General features: G+C 40.8%; 1 protein-coding gene across 3 annotated transcripts in view; it reads left to right on the top strand.

Annotated features, from left to right (window-relative positions):
• LOC131078011 (uncharacterized) overlaps positions 1-24,240 on the top strand; it is a 265,096-nt gene that overhangs the window by 141,428 nt on the left and 99,428 nt on the right. For all 3 annotated transcript variants that reach the window (XM_058015649.2, XM_058015645.2, XM_058015641.2), the window contains exons 10-11: positions 23,844-23,906; positions 24,038-24,121. In XM_058015649.2, coding sequence (XP_057871632.2) covers positions 23,844-23,906; positions 24,038-24,121 — 147 coding nt within the window. The remainder of the gene's footprint in view (positions 1-23,843; positions 23,907-24,037; positions 24,122-24,240) is intronic.

The following is a 24,240-nucleotide window of genomic DNA, read 5'->3' as shown; positions in this document are numbered from 1 at the left end:
ACCAGTTGTGCCGTGGTCAGAATCTGTGGCGGCCTAAAAAGTATTCTTTTCTTTGCTCCCCATCCAGGTGCCACTGATGTGCCTACTGCCTCCTGCAGTCTCGCTCCTTCCTCTATTTGTGCCATACCCGTGACTTCTGCATTCCTTGCCTGTTCACTCTGTTCTCTCTCTTCCCTCTCCAGGATGGTTTGGTTCCGCTCGAAGCGGAACTCCCTTTCATCCTCGTCTGATGAAGATGAGGACACTATAAGTGCCTCCTCCTCGCCTGTTTCTTCCTCTTCCTCCTCCTCTTCCTAGGTTTTGTCTTCTTCTTCCACTCCAACCTCCATAACCTCCATGTCTGATGGTTCTTGTCTTGTCCTCTTCCCGAGTGCTTCCATGTGTACCACTGCAAAAGTGTCCAGGTGTAGCCAGTGGTACATGGCTGGTTTGCAGGGCTTCACCCGATTCGCGGCCACAAAATCCCCTCTATGTTCCGACACCACCTGCATTCTCAATGCTTCCAAGAAGAGGGCAATGATATGGTGTGGCATATACAACGTTTTATGCTTCAGGAGCATAGCCTCTTTTACCCGACTGGATAGGACCTGACCCTAGTTGTATATTTTGCCGTTGCTTAGTCCGTACATAAGGCGTAGCATCCATATGGCAACATCTGATGCTCGGCTTGCCGCGGTCAGCTTGCTCTTCAGGATGTCCATCACGCATCTCCATTCTGGTGAAGTGATGTATGACTTTTTCAGGCCTCTTCTATTATTGTTCTGCCACAAACTGCCCCATTGTTCTTCTGTTAGCGTATTGCCACATATGTGCTCCAACAACCTCTTCTTTTCTTGTGTAGGCATTCTGGCAGATGGTTTCTTCGCTGAATCCCCATTACTTGGGACGCCGAAAACCTTTTTGAACTCCTTGGGCGCATAAGAAATGACCACCGTCTGTCCCAAATAGTTAATCACTGATCTATGCTTGTGCTGCTCATATCCATGGACCATGGCTCGCAATATGGGCTCAAATTCTTTTAGATTGAAGATAGGCATGAAAATGATTTTGTCCACTTCCGCTCTTCGTAATGCAATTTTCAGGGGGTGCTCGTCCTCATTGCTTCCCCACCACCTTCTACATTAGGCTCTAGTAACTCCTTCAAATGTCAGGTTCTCTATAGTCATTGGTTCTTGCGTATTCTCCTGGCTTTTCTTGTTGGTCTTGGGAGTGGCCATGTTCATTATACCTATCTGTTTGTTGTTGGAAGTATCGGCTTTGTAACTTATGTCGTAACTACCCTTTTTAGGGTCTTCAAGGCTACCTTTCACCATGTCTCCTCGCTCTTCCGCCTTCAACTCTCTGGCGTACTCTCCTTTATGCGTACACACCTTCTTTTGTGTGAACACTCTGCTTGTGTTTTCCTTGCGCTTGTTGCCACCTCCGCTTCCTTGTTCATATGCACTCTCCTTGTATGTGGAGTTATGCCCCGCCGTCCACCCTCCTTGCAGAATTGCTTTGTTTCTACGTACACCTCCCCTTGCGTACACCGCTTCCACCTTCACACCGCTCCCTTTGCTTTCTATGCGTACGCTCTCCACTGCGTACACCTCCGCTTGGCTTCCTCCAGCATACAGCTTCGCATGGCTTCCTCCGTCTGCCACTTCCTTGTACGCCTCGGCACGACCCCCTCCTTTGGTTTCCCCTCTGTGTATGCCTTCCGTTGTGTACACCTCTCCCTGGCCTCCTTCCGCGTACACCAACTCCGCAGCGTACACCGCTTCGGCGTACACCTCCTCCTGAGTGTACACCTCCGTGACATGCACCTCCGCTTGGCTTCTTCTATTTGCGGACCCTGCACGTACACCACCTTCCACCGCGTACACCTCCCTACACTCCCTTCGGCTTGCTTCCCCTACGCGTTCGAAGTCTCTCTTCGCGGTGGTTATAATTTCGGCGTGCGCCTCCCTTCCAATGCCTTCACTCACCCACACACTTCCCCTTGCGCGCCTTTCCCCTTCATGGGCTCTCTTCATGCCTTTACTTTTCTTTTTAAAATGCATCCAACCCTTTTTTCTTTGATTTTTGTCTTCTAGTTTTCCCTTTTTGATTTTTTCCTCCTCATTGCCTTCTTTTTTAAAATACTTAGGCCATATTGCTTCAACTAGATTTTTTATTTTTTCTATTTTCTTTTTCCCTTCTCTTTTCATTCATATTTTTTGACTTCCATTCTCTTTTTAATTTTTTCCTTATTTCTAGAAAAAATTTGGGCCCACGTACCTAGCTTTTGTAATTTAGGATCACTTTCGTCTTCATTGCTCCGACCTATTGTCAAGTCGTTCCCCAACATATTGATAGCAACATGCTTTCTTTCCTTGTAAATTTTGAGTTTTGATCCATTCACGGGGTCCTTGATAGGATTGTCGTCCAGGGTTGACAATTTTATAGCTCCATTTGTCCCTACCTCCCTTATTTTATAGGGTCCTAGCTATCAGATTCGAAACTTCCCAGGCTGAAGTTCTATCCGACCGTTATACTTGAGTAATAGCTGTCCCGGTGAGAACTTCACCCGTCGTAGATGTTTGTCATGCTAGAATTTTCTTCTTCTTTGTGCCATTGTACGACGTCCATCCATTTTAAGTAATGTAGCCAGTCTCTCCTCTAGACTCTCCTCGTCTCCTTATCGGTTATGGACTGCTATCCTCAAGCTGGGTACAATATACTCTACTGGCATCACAACCTCCTGCCCATACATGAGTTGAAATGGAGTATGCCCAGTAGTGGCTTTGTAAGTAGTACGATAGGCCCACAAGACAACACCCAACCTTTCCTCCCAGTCCCCTTGTTCTACTCCGCAAGTCTTGTATAGAATGGATACCAATACTTTGTCTATTGACTCTGCTTGCCCATTCGCCCTTGGGTAGTACGGACTTGACAGTGTGTGAAAATTTCTGAATTCCACTGTCATGGTGCGTATCACTTGATTCACAAAATGTACACCCCTATCACTGGTGATTTGTATGGGTATTCGGAACCGAGTTACGATCTGTTCATATAGAAACTTGGTAGTACTGAGTGCTGTGTTATCTGGGAGATCTTTGGCCTTGACCCAGTTTGTAAGGTATTTTGTAGCCACGACTATGTATCGATATCTGTGCACATTGCTTGTCTTGAGTGGCCCTACAAAATCTAGCCCCCACCTCTCGAACAACTCCTGAGGTTGGGATGGAAACAGAGGCATAAAATCTCGTTTGAGTGGCTTACCTGCCCTTTGGCAAGTGTCACAACTTGACACCCATTCCCGTGCATCTGCATAGAGTGTAGGCCACCACAACCCTGCTAGCAATATTTTTCTTGCCGTAGCATCTGGGCCCATATGCCCTCTCACTAGTCCTTCATGTGATTCCCTAAGAACGCCAGGAATTTCTCTCTCCAAGACACACCTTTGTAGCATCCCATTAAGGTCCATTTTGTATAAAATCCCATTAATCAATTGGAACGTCGTGCTTTTTAGTACCAGCTTCCTTCTTTCGCTTGGGGGCATCTCCTTCGAGAACGTTGCTATGGAGAGATATTGTCCAAGCTTCTCGTACCAAGATGGCAAGACTGCTATTTGGAACAAGTGGCCATCTGGAAAATCCTCATTCACTCCCCCTTCTACCTGTTCTCCTGGTTTTATTCTTGAGAGGTGGTCAGCCATTACATGGCTATTTCTTGGTCGTACCACAATGTTGAAGGTAAATTCCTGAAGTAAGATCAGCCATCGACTTACTCTCCCTTGGATGACCGGTTTATTACCCAGGTACATGAGTGCCTGGTGATCCACGAAGAAGGTAAAGGGTGTGGCAAGGAGGTAGTGACATAATTTCTGCACTGCGTACACCATCCCTAAGGCCTCTCGTTCTGTGGTGCTATAGTTTCTTTCTTTTTTTGACAATAGGCGGTTGGCAAAGTATATAGGGTGATCCAAGCCCGTGGCTCCTGCCTGTGCCAAAGTGGCGCTAATGGCAAAGCTTGAGGCATCTACATGCACATGAAATTTATTGTCCCAATTTGGGTATATTAGGATAGGTGCACTTACAAGTCTGGATTTGAGTTCCCTGAAGGCTTCTTCTTGCTCTCTGTGCCATACAAATGGCTCCCCCTTCCTCGTGAGTTTTTCTAGCGGACGAGAGACCTCAGCAAATCCCTTAATGAACCGCCGATAGTACCCCACATGGCCAAGGAAGGATTTTACTCCTGTAACATCCATCGGGCTTTCCATTTCAATGATGACTCTTACCTTATCTGGGCCAATCTTCAACGTTGCTTTGTAGACTATGTGGCCAAGTAACCTTCCTTGTGGAACGAGAAACGGACATTTCTTTGGATTGAGGGCAAGTTGTGCTCGACGACACCTTTCCATGCATTCCCCCAATATTTTCAAATGATCCTTCTTCTTGCTGTATACTGACCAATCATCAAGGAATGCTTTAAAATTTCCAGTTGCCATCTTGTCGAAGATATGCAGTATGATCCTTTGGAATGTGGCCGGGGCATTTCACAATCCAAATGGCATCCGGTTGTACACGTAAACTCCATCCTCCACAATAAATGTGGTTTTCAGCTTGTCTTCTTCTGCTATGCTGATCTGGTTGTAGCCCAAAAAGCCATCAATGAAGGAATAAATTTCGTGCCCCGCCACTTCTAGTATACTATCAGTGAAAGGTATCGGGAACGGATCCTTGATAGTTATAGCATTTAAACATTTGAAGTCTACACAGATATGGATCTGATTCCCTTCTTTCTTGAGCGAAATCACAATGGGTGAGACCCATTCACTGGTTTGTACCCGGAATATGATTCCGACCTCTAACATCTTTTCTATTTCCTCTTGCACCTTAGCTGCATAATTCTTTTTCATGTGGTAGGGGCGTTTCCGTACCGGCCTGGCCCCTGGTATTAATGGTATGTGATGTACGCATAATTCTGGAGGTATCCCTTTTAAATCCTTATATGTCCAAGCGAACACATCTTTATATTTGAGGAATATTTTAAATGCTGCTGCCTTCAGTACAAGGTCCCAATCATCCCCCACTAGTATTACTTTTGGCTCCTTTTCTTCCCCAAGGTTGGTTTGTCGTACCTTCGGTTCCACATATTGTACGACCTCATTTTCTCCAAATTGATGAGCCGGGGCCCCATCTGCCCATGCCTCCCCTTCCTGGTACTCGGCAAATTGGGGCAGGTAGGTGTTGTCTTCCTCGATCTCAAGGATCTCCAACACATTGCACTCTGGGTGGAAGATTTTATAATCCTCCATCTGCCAGTGGAATAGCCCATTGATAGAACTTGTCTCCTCCTACGAGCAATTCCCTAAGTGATGTACTCCCTCTTCGTCAGGTTCCGTCTCACCATCCTCCCCCGGTGTATCTTTCTCGGACCTAGAGTCTGAAGCTACTTCTTGACTCACTACTTGGTTCCGTAGATCAATGATATATTTTTTTCCTTCACTTTCGATTGAGAGTGTGTTTTTCTTCCAATTGTGATCTGCTTTGGCCATGATGAGCCATCCTCTTCCCAAGAGTGCATCATATCCCTTCCTTTCTAAAGATATAACCATAAAATCTAGAAAGAACTGTTGGGTTCCAATGGTTACCTTTTGTCCCATGAGTGTGCCAATTGGTTTTATTCCATGCTGGTCTGCTCCTACCAAGTGTAATGCTGGTGGCCACAGTGTTGGTTTCCCCAAGGCCTTCCCTGTCTCCTCGGGTAACACGTTTACTGCTGATCCTCCATCCACAATCGTATTGGTGAGTTTGTAGCCCATGATTTCCATTTCTACTACAGCTGGTGTTCTGCCCACACCTACTGTCATCAACATAGAGTCAGCAGCCTCCTTTGAGTGGTTCCTTTCTTCCACGTCCTCCTTGTCGCCTGACGTCTTTTCCTCCTTCCTGGTCGCCTCTAATGTGATTTGATTATCCACCTGGGTTATGGCTATCCGCAGCTATGGCAGTGTCTGCAACAAGTCCGCTACTTGGACCGACACGGTGGTTTGTAGCAACTGCTTCATTATGGTTGCTTTAGAGGCGGCTCGTATGGTGTTGGTGGGCTTGTTGGTTACTGTCTTCCGTTGTTCCTCACTCATTTCCCATTCTACTTCCTTCTGTGCCTCCTTCAACCTTTCCTTTTCTGTGCTCAGGTCAGGGTACGTTAGTTTCTTTGCATGAGATCGGGTAATGGCCAATACTTATGGTTTTGGCCAAGCTACCTCTAGCATGTTCATGCCCTTTTCTCTTGGGCACTCCGCATCCTCGTGGTTGCCTGACCCACACCATTTGCAGAGTAGCCCTCCTCCTTGTCCAACACCACTCTGACAGTCGCATGCAAAATGGCTCCATTCGTTGCACCTTCGACATTGTATCATTGGTTTGCCTTTTGCATCATATTAGATGCGACCGCGTGGGGTATTATTATTGCTATTGTTGTTACTCCCCCTCCGACTATTCCTATGGCCACTTGGTGAGGCGTCTGAGTTTGTGTTCTTGGAGGGTGTAGTTGGTGGTGTTGCCTGCTCTTGCGTGTAGAGTACCTGGGCACTCCTTGCCTTCAGGATGTAGGGGCATTCCTTAATGGAATGTCCCAACACTTGGCAGATATTGCAAAAGGCTTTCTTCGGGCAATTGGTTTTTGTGTGCCCTTCCAGTTTGCACTCTGTGCACTAGAGTTCCATGCCCTCCCTACTTTCTTCCTTCTAAGTCTGCATTTCCCGCATCATTCGCCTCATATCCTAGTGGAGTGCTTGTATCGTCTGAGATGACTCCTCGCTTTCTCCATCACTATTATCTTCGTCACTTGTGCACTTCTTACCCTTCGACGTCTTGTTCTCGCTTTCAATGTTCATGGCTCTATTGTACGCGTCCATGAAAGTAGATGGAGGTACTACCTTCATCTTTCTCCGCAGGGATGGGTTCAGTCTCTCGATGAACCATCGCTTCTTCAGACCATTGGCTGGGGTATGTCCATTTTTCCAATCAATTCTTTCAGCCTGCGGTAGTAGGACCTTACCCTCTCACTCTTGCCCAGTTTGGTGTTGTATATTTCTGCTACGATCTCGTCATTGTCCCGAGGTAACCGAAACTCCTCCTGGAACGCCTTAGTAAGATTTTTTCAAGTATCCTTTGAAGTGATGGGCAGGTCCGTGTACCAGTCAATGGCAATTCCACGAAGGGTGGTTGGGAATGCTTTAAGCCAATAGTCCTCATCATCCTCGCCATTGGCCTGCCATATGGTGACGCAAGCTTTACAGTGATGGGTGGGATCCTCTGATCCTACTCCATTGAATCTGGGAAGTTTCTGCTTTTCAGGGATATGTGCCATCTTTCTCGTACTCCTAGGGTTACTCTGGGGATTGTTGAAGGACTCGGTTGGTGCGGTTGTTTGCTCCCAATTATCACTACCCGCTATTGCTTGCGGGTTGTTGTGACTCCTATCCCACTCTTGTGTATGTTGCTTAGAACCTTCTGTTGGGCTCCCTCCTTCAATTATCCGATAGAGTTTCAGGCGTCTCTCCAGTTGCTCCTTAAATGCGCAGGGATCTCCTCACTATGTCTTCTTGGTTCCCTTTTGGCTCCTCTCGGGATTGTCGTCTTCGATCTTTGTTGAGTATGTTTGGCATTAATTATTGGAACTACGGGGGTTGCGCCGCCGTGTTGTGTCCCTGTGCTCTTCTTCCCTTCGATTCCTTTCTTCGTACTGTTGGAGCACTTGCTGTCTACGTTGCTCCCTTAGCACGTTTTCTCATTCCAATTCAAGTTTCAGGAGTACACGTGCCAACAACCGTGGAAGACTACCTAGGACATCATGTACTGCCTGGTTCACGTTGAGTTCCGCTCGTACCGTACCAGTCGAGACAGCGCTCAGTTCTGCTTCTTGCTGTATGTACCGGTCCACGGAAACGTCCCACGCGTGAATCAGGTCTTTTCTCAACTGATCCTCCCTGGTTACTTCGGTATTATCCTCTACGTCACTGTCTGTTACAAGAACGCTTTGGTCGAACAGACGATCCATTATGCTTCCATCCTGACAGCCTTCCCTCTTGAGGTCTCCGGATTCGACTTAGGCAACGGTGCCAAAATGTTAGTAGCCTAAGTGGATTGAATTATAAGCATACAGAACACTGATTTGAATTACAACAATCATGGCATAGTACGACACCGACATGGAACATGAATCGATCACAGAGCAGTATGCAATAATGTACTATATGCAATACAGAGATATATCATATTAATTTCCACAATCTGGCACCTTCAAATGTGCTACAAGTCTGCATATAAAGAGTTTGCGGTTGGTTAGGCCATCAATCGTCATGCAAAATTCCACCCAAAACCTATGGAGGGCGCCAAAATGGAAGGGTCATGGAATGAATTCCTCCTCCACAACAAAATTCTGCCCAAATCCTCAGCTGGGCGCCAAAATGGAAGGGTCATGGAGGATTCACAATTTGACAAAATTCCTCCTCCACAGAGAAATTCCGCCCAAATCTTCAGCTGGGCGCCAAAATGGAGGGGTCATGGAGGATTCAGCATTTGATGAAATTCCTCCTGCACAGTGAAATTCCACCCAAGCACTCAGCAGGGCGCCAAAATGGAGGGGTCATGGAGGATTCAGCATCAACATTAGATGAAATTCCTCCTCCACAGTGAAATTCTGCCCAAGGCATGGTGAAGGCGCCAAAACAAGGAAGTGATGGAAGATTCCAAACAAAGTGTGAATTCCTCTGCACATGGAAATAGCGCCCTAGACTAATGGAAAGTGCCAAATTGAGGTGTGCTTGGAGGCATGGAAAATGATCAAATTCCAAGACATGGTGAATTCCATGCTTAAGCTTGAAAATTGGAAATTTGTCCAAGGCATGAAAGGCAAAGGGTCAAGGAGGAATGAAAAGCAAAAAAATCCCCTTGAATTTTTTTTTTGAAATTTCCATTTTTAGACACCAAATCACATCCGAATTTATAAATATTCATAGATTTGGATTTGTAGGAGAATTCTCTCCCTCTTGGATTTGAAACCCTAATTTGTGGAAAATTCCTAAAAAATAGGAGATGGTGAAAATTGATGGAAAATCTTCTTCGAGTGAGGAAAGTTTGAGAAACTTCAAGAAAATTCTGCATGGATCAAATTTTTCTCTCTTGAAGTTTTCTCTCTCCAAATTTTTTCTCGCCAGGTGGCAGCCGAGTCAATGGATGCTGAATTAATGAAGCATCCCTCTGCATGCAACCATCACATTTATGGCATTATGGTAGATTCTTTCTGCATGCAGTTGTCACGTTCAGGGGATGATGGTGCATTTATGGCATCATGGGGCGATTTTGCATGGAGACATATATGTTGCATTTATGATTTATTGGGTGAGCTTGATGGATGGTGGTGCATTTAATGCGCAATGGATGCTATTTTGGGTACTTTTGAATTAATTGTATATGGGTATGATGGGTTATTAATTGGAGATTCCCACCTTGTTGCATCTTGAGTGGAGAATCTTTTAGGGAAAACCCTAATTAGGGTTTGCATGTAATCATGGCCTGAGGCCTATATAAAGGGGTGACCCCCCTCATTTGTAATAGAAGGGAGCTTTGTATGAAATTGTTGCGATAAGTTTTTGAAATAATAACAGTGAAACATTGTTCTCTGATGGTGTCCACTTAAGTTATTTTTTTTCAAAACTTGCATGGTTTCACCTTCCTCGCTTAGAGTAGAAGTAGTATAGTGCTTTGATTTCAATGGAGAATGTAATGGTGTTTGATGAATTTCCATGGTTCATACTTTTTGCATCTTGTTGATTGTAAGTTGCAGTGTAAAGTTAGCCTGAACCCCCTAAATTTGTGCTAAGTTCAATTGTGGATGGTCGTTTGGATTACACCGGTTTTGGGTATTCAAATGTACTTTCTCGATTTGAAAATCCTCTAGCATCCCCAGAAGATTACACCAATTCTTGCGGAGTTGTAAAGTTGATCTTGGCGAAGCAGAGCTTGGTTTATTTGGAATTTGTCTACCAGATTACTATTCATTGTTATCACTGCCCTTAGGAGTAGATTTGGATGCTTCTAAACCTTTTCCCTTTTACTTTTAGTTCATTTTAGTTCGTTCAAAGCAGAAGCATCACAAATTCGCTATATCCGATGATGGATTTCCAACCACAACAAAGAAGTGAAAGAATGATGCAAACGTAAGGCCCCTTGGATTACCAACAATCACATCAGCCAACTGAGTCACGTCTGTAGCATAAAGGAACCTTGGAGTCGATTGTTTGAACTTCTTGCAATCTTAGCGTGCAATCGCACTTTGATCAAGAGAGAGTGAAGTGACTGTTAGGCAACTTTATTCTGTGTTTGACATAGTCATAAAAAACACGTTAACACCACGTTTCGAATTTCGTCGCATTCTGGGTTCGTTTGCTATGTCTTTCCTTCAATTTCGGGTTTTTTCTCCTTGATTGGAGGTGGGAAATTTTCCTTGAGTTGCAAGTTTTAATGATTTCCTTTGTTTTGGTCTTTGTAGGGAAATTTTTGGCTAAGTACAAGTGCAATTTATTGAAATAAGAACTTGTAATTTGCTTTTTATTTCCCCCTTGATGCTTTTTGGCTTTTTTAGTCTTTGTAGGGATTTTTTGGACAAGTTACAAGTTAATTTTAAATTACATATTTAAAGGTCACTTGTAATTCTTTTCTAAAACCCTTACTTTAATGTCTTTTGCTTGTAATAGGGATTTTAAACCCCTATTACATGTGTGCAAGTTATTAAAACTTGTTGTAGGGATTTTATTTTCCCTTTACAAGTAATTTGTAACTTGCACATCTCTCTCCAAAACCCGATTTTGCCTAGGAATGAAATAAAGTGACATTTTAAACTTGTTATTTTGCCCAAAAAACCCGATTTTCTCCATAAAGTGCAAATTGAAGGATTTTAAACTTGTAATTGCATTTCAAAACCCGATTTTGCCTTGTTGATGAAAAATTGCAATTTTAAACTTGCTATTTCATTCAAGAAACCCGATTTTCACAAATGCATGCAATTTTGAACTTGTTATTTCATCCAAAAAACCTGACCAGCCAAGAGAAACGTTTTTGTTGAAGATTTCAAGCAAATTTTGTGGAGAAATTCAAGGAGTAAGGAGGCGATTTTGTAGCAAGGTGATTTATGTGAGTTGAAGAACACGTTGCTGCTGTTTTTGTGATGATTTACCCTTGTTTTCTTCAAAAACGGTTTACCATGTGGTTCCTTGAATCCACATTTTGGAGGATTTTAACTCCATAAACTTGCAATCTCCTAAGGTGTTTTTGCCTTCCATACCTAGGCGTTGAAGTTGGAAAGAGATTTGGTCACTTCTTGTGCCATTTTAGATGCTTTTGATGCCACGTTTTTCCCACGTGATCCTTTAAAGGCTGCGTTTTGGAGGGTTTTGATGCCATGTTTTCATCTCTCTTAGGTGTTTTTCTTTGGGACTCTTAGGCGTGATTCCTCTTTGGCATTTTGGCTTTTCAAACTTGCATTTGATGCCACGTTTTGCTGCATATGGCGTTTTAATAAAAACGTGGCCAGGGTTTCGGATTGTGGTTTATCTCTATTTAAGAGCTATTCTTCTTTCTTCCAAAGATTGATCATCTTTTGGAGAGGCATTTTCAGATTGAAACAAGGTATGATTTCTTTTCTTTTCTTGTTTCATTTTCTTGTTTTCTTGTTTTCTTATTTTTCCTTTCTAGTTGTAGATTTGTATATATGTTGTTCTTGCCCCAAAAATCGGTTTTGTGAGAAAGATTTTCCCCTTTGAAAAACAATTTTTGAATTGCATTGATCTTCCCCATTTTCCCTCTTTATTTGTATTCCGGTTTTAAATCCCAATTACAAGTTGGATGAAAATCATTGTTCTTCCCTTACGGTTAAAATTTTTAACCATCTTTTGTTGGAATTCCAAGTTGGAAAGATGGAAAATACCCATCCTTCCAAAATCGGGTTTTTAGAACCAGATTGCATGTTCAAGGGTTGGAGTTCTTCCCATTTGAAGAAAGGAAAAATGTTAGTTGTAGTTGACTATGATGTTGCCTTAACACTTTTAAGTCTTCATCGCAGTATACCAGGTTTTCCTTCAATGTCAGATTTGCCGTCATCTCCAATTCCAAAGAAGATGAATAATAAATATGATAATTGCCAAAGTGAGGTTTCACCTTCTCAAGTCTCTTCTCCTTTGGATCCCATAAAAGATATAGAGATAGGGCATGTGGACATGTTAGAATTTGTCAAGAGGGTAGAGGATCCGCAGGATAGCAATATGCAGCGGCTGTTGGACAGCCATATCCATCACGCATCTTCTTTTCCAGTGGCTGCCCTAGAACTTGAATTTGTTCTCGCTTGCACCCATCACGTTGACAAGGAGACAAGAACCATTAAAAATGATGATGGTTAAGCAATGATTCGCCTTGACGTAGACACAATTGAGAAAGTCTTTAGAATACCACCGACACCTGTTTATATGGAAATTTCCAAAGATAGTGCAGCTGAGTACTATGTAAAAAGGGAAAAGGACTGCAAACGTCATATTAACAGGTGGATTCATGAGCCACGAGCCGCCTTCTCAAGGTGGGCTAAGTTGTACTGTTGTGACTTCAAATGGGAGATTGGAGACATCACAACTCTCTTCAACAGGATGATGGGTCTTGAACATTCTAATGTTTTTGAGCCTTGGATGTACCAGTTCGTCATTTTCATAAGGCAGTCCATCATATATCATGGGGAGAAATCATCAGTGATACCTTGTGCGAGCAACTTGCAGCAGTCCCTTCCACCATGACTTTCTATATGAATTCATATTTAGTGTATTTGGCAGCGTCACTCAGACATTTCCTTGGTCTTTTTATCAAGGGTGACTGCTCGCTTATACCGGTATGGGAATACTATGATCAACTTCCTTTGAGACCCAACAAATTGCATTTCAAAAGAGTTCAAGATGCATTCTTGAGTTACTTCATGTGTCAGTTTGACAGAACTCTGAAGAATAGAAGGGTATCAGATGAGGCATGGGAAAGAGTGAATGAGTATGGGTGCTTGTTTCTTCAATTCCCGACCTTTACCTATATGAGAGTCGGATGCTATAGTGGGCAACCATACATGCTCACTAGATACCCGACTGATAAGATCATACTTATGGAGTTGGGGAGATAGATCATGGTTGTGCACGCCCATCAGTCTGTCAGACATATGGCCGGAATGGGGATTTCTTCAACAAACCCATTGAAAATTGGCCGGTATTCTCTTGTCACATCCGTCAAAGCCAAGGCTATGGAGACTGAGATGCAAGAAATTAAGCTCAAAAGGTTTAAGTCCAGAGCTGATTTTGATTACCAGGGTATGAAGGAAAAGATCAAAAAATCCTTTGTACACGTGCATCATATTGAGGATATCTGGGTAGATCTCCGTGCAAAAGTGGAAATTCTGAAGATGGATTACTACAGGCTTATTGTTGAGCAAGTTGTTGATTTGAACTTGGTGGATATTCCACAAGGGATGATTGATGATGGGCATGTGCTTGATCTTGAATATATTTCACGAAGGGTTGAGGAAGCTCCACTTCCTTTAATCCAATGGTCACACAAGGAGTGCATATCCATTCTTGATAGATTTCAGCCTATCTTGGCTAACACCAACGCTTGACTGAAAAGTAATGGTGTTAGACTCATCAAAATCAAGGTTGGAAAAGAAGATGATTCTACGGGGCCTCTTGGACGTAAGTCTGAGATTCAGATTGACAACAAGGAAGGCGCATCATCTTCTGGCACTAGGATCAAATTGTGACTTAGTCGGGCATTAGTGCTTCCTCCTGAGGAAGCGACAGTTCGTGGAGAGGAAAAGTCACGGTTTCATGTTCAGGTGATCGATCTTGATAATTCAGAAGAAGGGCAACAATCTGATGATGCTCCTAAGTCTCCAGCTTCGGACTCACCTCATGAGATCCCTTCCTCAGTTTCTATTGAGACGCCCCTTTCTCCTCGTGACTTAATGGTGGAAGAGTCTCCTCAGAATGCTATTCCTATTTCAGCATACGAGTCACTTGCTGATCATCAACAAGAGAGTGTGCTGGAAGTTCCTGAAGATACTTCTGAATGTATCCAGCTGTCAGATATTGATACCTCCACTTCTGGCTTTGAAGAATTTATGAGGCAATCTTCATGCCCATTAGTTACTGAGCAAACCGTGGTCACCATCCAAACAGATACTCCTCCTAGGATGACCACAGTCGTTCAAACAGAAACTGCTTCTCCTTTGCTTGCAACTATTACAGAAGGAGAATTAATGGCTTTACCTTTGTGGCTTAGTTCTTTTACCCCAAAACGGAAGATGCAAGAAATCTCACCTGATGCCTTTGATTATCAGTAACTGAAATAGTCTAGGCCCAAGGTTGCTAAGAAGGCCAAAACTATCTCCAGAGTAACTGTTGACAACAACAAGATGAAGGTAGCTGAAATTGTTGAACCTCTTGCAGATAAGCCACTTGAAGAGATGTTAGCTGCTGATTACAAAGTTACAAAGGTAGAATTGGGTAAGCAAACGCATGAGGTGATTAAACATGATGCCCAGTTTTCTGTAGCTTCACTAGTACAGCGATGTGATGAACTTCTAGGTATAAAAACAAGTTAGAAGAGGACAACCGACAACTTGTTGTAGCTGTTCGTAAAATCATAGAACATACTGGTGAAGTGAGTAATCCTTCAAGTTCTACCGAGGCACGAGAATCAATTCGTGGAGTTGAAGGGATGCTCAGAAAGTATAAGCATTGGATTCTTGGGTTGATCAACTTCATGATCTATGTGCACAAGTGCTAAAAGACATTTTTCAGATGATGTCTAAGTTGGAGACTATTGAAGAGAAATTGAGTCATACCTCCAACGCTTTCAAAAAGAATCTGGAAAGTGTTGAAGGTAGTTTGACAATCTGGCGCACCATGCCCCAACAACAGTTGAGTGTTCTACAGGAGCATGCCATTATCTCTTCCAGGGTCATGTACTTTGAGTTTGAAGAGCTTCTGGAAAATAAGGCCCTTGTTCTTAAATCCATCATTGAGGAGATTGATGATACAATGAGATTACGGGGTGAAATTTTCCAAGATATTGTTTCTCATTGTGAAAAGGCCTCTTGCAACATAATAAGTCAGGATGGAGAGCTGATACCAGAAGAAGAATATCTTGCAGATTTACAGATAAGGATTCATAATGAATGGAGGAGCGAACAATTCTCAGCTGCTTCAATTCAAATTTTGATGAAACACCAAATCTTTTTGCATGAAATTCAGTCCGTCTTGGAGAAGAACAACTCTATGCTCCTTCGATGCCATGATAGCGTTGTGAAGACCATGGTTGTTGCCAAAAACACCCATGAATCGGATCCTGATGAACTACGAATGATCATCTAGAAGTTTGAAGGATTCATGTCTTCACGTGCTGCAGCTTAAGTGTTTTTCAACACTTAGTTGTATTTTTCCAGATTTGTAATCTTTTAGTTGTAGTTTTTCTTTTGACAAGTTACATGTAAAAGCCTTTTTGTAAAATGCAAGATAAGTCATTACTTGCACTTTTGTAATTACATGTAAGACAATTACAGTTTGAGTTCAGTTAGGACTGTAGTTGGAATACGTCATAGTTAGTTATTGAATAAGTCTTGGTGGTTGAGAGAATTTCTCAAGTTAGTTGGGATCCTCCCACCTTTTTCTCAAGACTCCTCTTCTATAAATACTTGAGGGGTCTATTGTAATTTTTATCTTTTGGAAAGCAAGCAAAAATTCTGCCAAATTTGCAGCAAAGAAGTCTTTGAGCTTTATGTGTAAATTGAAGAATTGAAAGGAATAGAAGAAAATTGCTCAAGCTTTGAGTCTTTGTGCTACATTCTTGAGTTTATGTCCCATATTTCCTTTCTTGCAAGTGTTTCTTTGAGAACTTAATCGAATCTGATTTGCAGTCTTTGAGCTGCAAGTATTGAAGATTAATTTAGTTAAAGTAGAAGTTCTATTGAGAAAAAGCTATAATACTTTATTCTTACACTTGTTCGTAACATAATTTAGAAGTAGATTTTATGAGAAATAGCTGTGAGTCTTTGAGCTTATACTACTTCCTATTGTTTTAAGTAGAAAATAATAAGATATCCCAGTCTTTGAGCTGTTATAATTTGTTCTTGATAGAATTAGTATAGAAAAGGGTAGATAGGAGTTCACATAATCAAGTCTTTGAGCTTGATATTGTTGTCTCGTCCCAAAGGAAGTGACGGAAGTCTTTGAGCTTTCTGGAAACTTCATTTTCTTTCTCTCATTTCATTTCGAAAGTTGTTACTGCTGTTTTATATCAAATCGCTATCACTTTTTTTGTGAAGAGAAAAGGACATTGTCTTTCTTGAAAGAAGAAGAAAGATTGTTGTCCCATCCTATTTTATTTTTAAAGTTGTAGTTAGATAGGGGGAGCCTTCGCTTAATTACGATAGTTTTACTCACACACTGTGGTTGAAACCACAATTTTGTATATTTACCGAAGTGTACAAAATTTTCAACCAACAACAGGTAAACAAGAAACTTGGCGGTAAACCGGCCAAGAGAACAACACAACAAAACACAAATCACTCAACCGCAATGTTTCAACGGGAGGACTAAATCACATCAAAGCTCAACTCGATCGCTTATTCAGCAGGAGGACCATTACAAACATAAAATCACTCAACCACTTACTCAGTGGGAGGACTGAACTTCATAACTGAATTACAGAACATGAAGGCGGCTAAGCCAGCCTCTTCCACTTATGTAGTGGGCAAGCAACACTCAAGAAATGGTTAACAGTACTACTACTTAACCTTACAATTCAGAAAGAGAAGATTAGAGATGATATCCAATGCAGATTACAGCAAGGAAACTCAAATCATGCTACTGCTGCTGTACCAAAAATCTGAAGTGAAACAAGCATAACTAGTCTCAACTGGCAACACCTAAATGATCATAACTCACTCAAATGAAGTCGGAAACACACCAAATCAAATGCGAATGAAAGATATAACCTAGACGATGAAACATGAACACAAAACCTGTAGTCCAATCGCCTCAAAACAACAGCACACATCCCAATGCACCCCTAGAATGGTACAACCCAGCTAAAAGGTACGATTTGCAACTCAAAATCCAATTCTTTAAATCAACAGCTATAAAATTGCAGACTATATCGCCTCCATGCCACGTTTTGATAGACCCAATACTCAGAATGAAGGAATCACTTGGTGAAGAGGTATGAGCAAAATATGGTTTCAGCAACTCCCTGACCAGCAGCAAGAAAACACTCCACACTCAGCAAAACACTCTCTCACAGCACTGGAAATACAAGAACACAGCTAGGTACTATCTTCCAAGTATGAAACTGAGACTTAGCTAGAAAGCCACACTTCGAAGCTCAGATTTTCAATCACCAAACCAGCAGCATAACAATGCAATTTCGTAAGATGTCCAAAATGAGAGCCAAGGCTCTTATTTATGACTTTTTGCTCCACCAAATTCAAATGCAAATGCACACAAATACGCCCAAATTACATGTCATTTAATTACACTCTAAGGGCACCCAACACATTTGAATTTTATTAAACATGTCCCCTCAAAATGGCGTCCACTTATTCCCAACTCCCTAGGCAAAGTTCAAACTTTTGCTAGGTCAACAACTTGCAATATTAAAACAATATAAACATGACATGTTTTATCATTCTCAACGCCCCCTGACTAGGCGAAATAATAATATTAGTAGCAAATATTTATCCTTTTCCCTAAGTCATCCACAACACAATTAATCAGTAATAAAATAATTAAATATTAAACCTTAAGATTAGGAAATAAAATTTATTTCAATAACTTATAACTCTGGTACTGATTAACATCAAAATCAAGGATGAAGATGTGCGATGAAGACCACTGAACTGTGCTGAGTCAGGACCCTTTTTGAGACTGCTACAAATAGAAATGCTCAACACAACCACTTGCTAAAAATAGTAAGTCAAGAAATACTGCTCCAGAAAACATGATCTTCGCACCTAGAGAAAGAGCTTGGAAAGCTCAATAGAACTGCATTATCCAAATAACCAAACCCTAACTTACTAAAAATAGTAAGTTTTGACTTCACCAAAGAATCAAATGCATGTTATGCCACCCTGGAGTTCATGGAAAACTCAGAAAGAAACCATAAGAAAAACTGAAGGATTCCCTCCTGACAAACCCTAAAAAGCTTGTGCAGAACTCCACTAAAATTGGAAACCCTAATTTTGCATTTGACTGGCCTACAGGCATCCAAGGACAGGTTAACAATCACTGGAAAGGGTAGTGCTAAAAATGGGGACATTACATGCTCTGGCGAAGCGAAGCGTGGTTTGATTCTACATGAGTGATGTCGTCTCCTGTTCTTAGGATTAGATTAGCTTTAGCATAGTTCTCTCTACCCTACTCTCATTTACTTTCTGAATATTTCAAAAATCCAAAAAAAATCCAAAATTAGGGCTTTCATTGCAAATTATTCATATAGAAATCCTTGAACTTGCACGAGTTTATTGTCTTCTTCAATTGAACATACGTAAGGCCCCTTGGGTTAACAACAAACCCATCAATCAACTGAGTCACGTCCATGCACTGGAGGAACCTTGGAATTAGTTGTTTGAACTTTTGTGCAATCTTAGCATATAGACTAATTTTGATCAAGAGAGGGTAAGGTGACTGCTGGTAACTTTATTTTGTGTTCGACGCTGTCATAGAAAACACGTCAACAGGTTCCCATTTGCAATTGGGCAATGTGTGAAAACGTCACAACAGGCCTTCACCTCTCAAATCAGTACACTAGCATAGAATTACCTTCAAAGCTTTGGAGAGTATTTTAATTTAACAAGCATGTGCTAATTCAAGATCAATAACCAGGTATATGATAGCAAACTGAAAAGCAGACTTTCGGATATGAAATCAGACCTGCAAATGACCCTCAAAGATGAATGTAATGCTAGGAACAGTTACCCACATTCAAACTTCACCAGCAACCACTAATGTCTGAAAATGATGCTAAGGGCCTCCAAGCTCACAGATTTCAGACCCTTCAAGCTGCACATTTTTGATGCCCAGCAAAGAGGATGATTCAAATAATTTCCAAAACTGAGTTTCAACCTCCAACAATGCTATGAACACTTTGAAACTCCCAGCCGTTAAGAGAAGGTGATTTCTAGAAATCTGGAAATGCATATCAGATCCTGAAAATGGCGTATTAGCACCCCTTAAGCACACCAAACAAGCAAATCATCATAGATACCAAACCCCAACACACCACACTGAAATCTGCAAACCCACTTTAAAACACACTGAAAATTTTCATTCTAACTCCACCAAAATGATAGAAATCAGGAACTTTGTGAATACCAATGTAACCCCTAAAGTAGAATCACTCCTTCTGGTAGGGTGGATATATCACCACCAAAACCAGCAAGCAAAGATGAGGGTTTTCGCCCTCAACTAGCAGAAAGTTAAACCTATTAACAATCCAGCAGCATCCTGTTATGTTGTCAAAAAAAAGATGTCCAAATGAGAGCCCAAGAGGTGATTATATAAGAGAGGGAAGGAAATTAGGGCAACTGAATTTGAAATTACATTTCCCTCCAAGAAACCTATGCCCAATTCATGAGATTTTTAATTTATTTTCAATTCCTTATGCCTCTCTCACTAGGTGTCCACTTTTGGAGGCTAAAATTTGGTTTTTGAAAAAGAATTAATCAATCTTATTTCTAGGCATTCCATAAGGACATAACAAGCCCCCTTTTAAGGACAATGTTGTGCAACTAGGCCAAGGGGTACAAATCACTTGAATTATAAAGTGACAATATAAGAGACTTAGGTGATTAAAATCAAAATATATTTCCTTGAACATAATGGAACTTCACCCAACATCCAAATATGAAACTGAGGCTGGCCAAAATTGCTAAAAATAGACACTAAAAATAGAAACTGCTAAAAATGGTTCATCCAGACACCAAATTGGCTCAAACGGAGATACACTGAAACTTACTATAAATAGCAAATTGTAAAAATGGTCACTGATAAAAATAGTAACCCCTACCAAAAAGCACCGAAAACCATTACCAGGCCCTGCACAGGTCTTGAGTCCCCTAACCAACTACACTTTGCCTATGAGAGCTTTGTTATAGGCTAATGGACTACCAAACTGATCAAGTGTAAGAAGGGGACATTACAATGGATAACTTCAACAATCTGCTATAAACTACAACAGAGTATCGTAAACAGAAAATACAAATTCTAACTTTATTTTCAGACCCAAACTGGAAATGTTGTGACAGCTCTAGGAAGCTCTGAATACTGCTCAACAATGGTAATGTCAAATCGACTGGAAACCAACTGTTTCATGTTCCACTCACAGGTTTACTCATTATAAATGCCCAATTCAATCTGATTCTTGTCCCAAACACCATGCGAACATGTATATTGTTATTGTCTTGCAAGCAACTCTTGTAATGACTGCAAAATATTAGTCGATTTGCAACTAGCCCTTTAGGTGTCCCCTTAATTTGTACCTTTCCACACACAATGTGAGTATATCGGCCTTAACACTATTGATGTGATTGAACAATAATAAAGTCTTATGTCCAGCATAGAGGAAAAATCTAAGTCACACTCAAACAATTTATAGAGATAGTGTGCCTCAACGAAAATACACAAATAAATTCTTAATTGGAAAATCCTCTTTGAATTCTTAAATTTGCTGACTCTCGGTTTCCTTAGCTAGGTTGCCATGCTCCAGATTGAAAAGCTTTTAACCTGCAATTTTGTCCTCTTCTCCATGTCACCTCTCTTTTTTTTCTTTATCCACGTCTTGATCTCCAACCGCCTCTAGCAAACCTCTTAGATTTGATTTTTATTATTTCTTTTTATTTCCTAGCGCATGTCTGACCTCTATGTGATCTGCATTTTCTATTCTTTGACTTGAGACATCTCAAAGAATGATTGATTTCCCCTTTTGACCTGTCTGACTCCTCCTACGGGCAACGTCTTCCAGTTGGTAAAGAGATGCGATAAAGTTTATGCATTTTAAGAAATTGTCAAGCCACGATACCTTTCCTGAAACCTTACGCCTCTTTCAAGCTTGTAAATAATATTTATTTATTTCTTCTTTTTGAACAGAGGCCAGCAAAGAAAAATATGAATTTGCACATCGCACATACACTCAGCTCAAATAAACTTCACAAACTTGAACTTGCAAACTTGGCAAAATTGAACAAATGACCAACTTTGTACATCACACACTTGCTCAGCTCAGATAAACTTCACGAACTTGAACTTGCAAACTTGGTAAAATTGAACAAATGACCAACTCTTCAACTTTGAATCTTGCAAACTCCTTTTGACCAAGGTGAGACTTTGATTGAATCTCACCACATTGATGAGGGGGGATCTCTCACCATCGTAGCCAATCTTCTTTGAGAGGGTATCTGTTCTCCAAAAGGTTGAGATGAACAAGTTTGATCTCCAAAACTCCAAGAGTTTCACCAGAGTGAAGTAACATAATATGTATAATGCCATGAACCCCTCAAATCCCTTTTTTTACTTTTTTCCCATCCAACTTCCAGAAAGCACAATTTGAAATTCCTTTATGAAATAAAACTCCATTTTAGCTCTCTTTTAGGTCCTTGTTTTACACTTCCATGATTTAAAACATTTTCATCTTGGTTTCAACGAGCTATAACACTAAGGTGCTTCTAGAATATTTTATTAAAATTTAAGCCTCCATAGTAACACAATTAAAATCAAGCCATTAATGCACCCATTTTGTGGAAACCCTTGGAAAGCATCGGAATCGAAATTTGACTACAATGAAGTGATCCCGACGATGAATAGTGAGAAATGAAGCCAATTGGGTGGCTTAGTATAAATAGATGTCCTCTCCAAGATTTTGGGAGAATACATCAGAAGCTGAAATTCACCATAGAAAGTGGCATAAGTGTCCTCAAAACTCACTGAGCTCACAAGCAACATCAAATAACCCTTAGAAACATAGACGTCCGCTGAGTAGGTCAGAACCAACTGCAATGTAGGAGAACCCGAAAATGGGGATATTACAAGGAATAATTAATGTAGAGACACTATGCAACAAGAGGATATAAACTGCCCAAGAATAATGCCACACAAATAGAGAATAATCTCTATCTTTGATGCAACAATAGGAAAGGTTAGCAGCCACAGAGATGACTAGCTACATAGAAAGGGATAAGAAATCGTAACCCCACAACAGAAAAATACCCCATGTGAACAATAAATTAGCTGCTAGGAAGAAAGGAGAGAAAATCAGATGGGGCAAGGAAAGAGCTGTCCAAATAGTATGATCCTGAATAGTCTGTTGCCATGCATTGTAGAGTCTACCACAAAATACTACATATGATTAGATTGCTAAAGCAATGTTAATTATATGTATTAAATTGTTCAAAAGCCACCACATAAGAAGAGACAATAAGGAAATTCCTCATTCAAAAGGCAACAATTGGGAGATTAGAAGAATTTAAAAACATATCCTTATATATGACTATATTGCATAAATCAATAATAATCCTTTCATCTAATGAGCACCGATATATAACTAAACATTAATATCTGTATCAACCTCTTTTTGCATTGAAATTGCTGTCATAGCCTTGAGAAATAAAGTTATTGCGAGGTATTATGCTCTGAAACCTACAGTCCTCCTGTAGCAATAACACACAGGTCATGCAGCAGAAAATATAAAGTCCTTGCTGCCTTTCTGTAGTAGTTTATAAACTCATGTAAATATCCTGTAGAAGAGTTGATGCTCCTGCATCAAGAAAGTGGAAAATGGTGGTAGAAGACACTGTGGTAGAAGAAGATGTAACCCAACAAAGAAGAAGAAAGCAAGTGGGAGGAGGATTTTGAAGAGGTATAGGGCAATCAGGTCACATTTCTTCCTTCACTCCTCGACACTAGTCCTTCCACTAGTAGGTGAGGTTTGCCATATAGAGTGGCTTGATCAATTGGGTGGTCCTATAGATACATCATTCTTCTAGTGACCATTCATTGCCTAATAGGTGAAGCGTTAGCTAATTATCAAACCTGGTGTGTCTAAGACTGCCTTTTATATTTGAGTAGCAGTATCAATGCATGTGACCGCTTTTCATGAATTATTATTTTTCTTTCCTGCCTGGTTTTTGTAAAGTCCGTGTCTGCTCACATATGTATGTGTTATCCGTGTCTCTCTTTGTGTCAGTATGCCTGCTTGTGGTGCTCTATCATTTTGAAAATTCTAGTAATCAGACTTGAATTATTGATCGTGAAAAAAAAATCAAATTTTATTTCTAGAACTAATTGCACTTTATTTTTATTGCATTTCATACACAATTTCTAGTTGAATGGGTATAGCTCCTTGTTGACTGACTTAATTTTTCCTAGCTTTGTAACTTCAAGTTCATTAGAGCTCTAAACATCAATTGTTTCATCTCTAATGCATATCTTAATTAGAGCTTCCTCAAAAATCCACCTCCATAATTGTTTATTATTTGCATGCATGCATGGAAATACATAACTGGAAATTGTTTTACATGGAACTAAACAATTCAAAAATCAGTAAAATCCCCAAATCCACTTCTCCCATCCTACCCCCTCCTTGGTGGTGGAAATATTTCTTTGTTAGAAATAATCTGTTGTAGTCACAACAAATGTTTTTCTATGAGATTAAAATTTATATGTTATGAAGTGCTACATGCAATTCAATGTGTTTTTGGACACTAAATTTGTGTTTGCTGGAACTTTTGAGCTGCTGCAGGATGTGGTGGAGTGGGAACAAGATCCTGATGAATACATGAATAAAAATCTTCCGTCTGATTTGGTATCTAGAGGAACCTTGGATGATTGATTAATTTTTGAAACTTGTTAAAGGTTTTACTATGTTGTTTTAATTACTGTTTCTTCTTTTTGAGGTTTCGATTGCTGATTTCTTTGTGTATTCACTTCCCATAGGGTGAGGTGAGTGGTTGGAGGGATGATCTTTATACACCACGGAAGAGTGCCTTAAATCTTCTTGGGGTCATTGCATTGTCTAAGGTATGATTCATTTTCTTGAGAATGCTTATTTGGAAGAGCTCAATGGAAGATTTGGAAAGGGTATGTTTGATGCTCATTGTTTTATTTGGGATGGTTTTTTCTTTTGGGCAACACATCTC

Source organism: Cryptomeria japonica, chromosome 6 (assembly GCF_030272615.1).
Source record: "Cryptomeria japonica chromosome 6, Sugi_1.0, whole genome shotgun sequence".
NCBI lineage: Eukaryota > Viridiplantae > Streptophyta > Pinopsida > Cupressales > Cupressaceae > Cryptomeria > Cryptomeria japonica.
The sequence above is the reverse complement of the archived record's forward strand: the minus strand, read 5'-3'. Positions and strand labels throughout refer to the sequence as shown.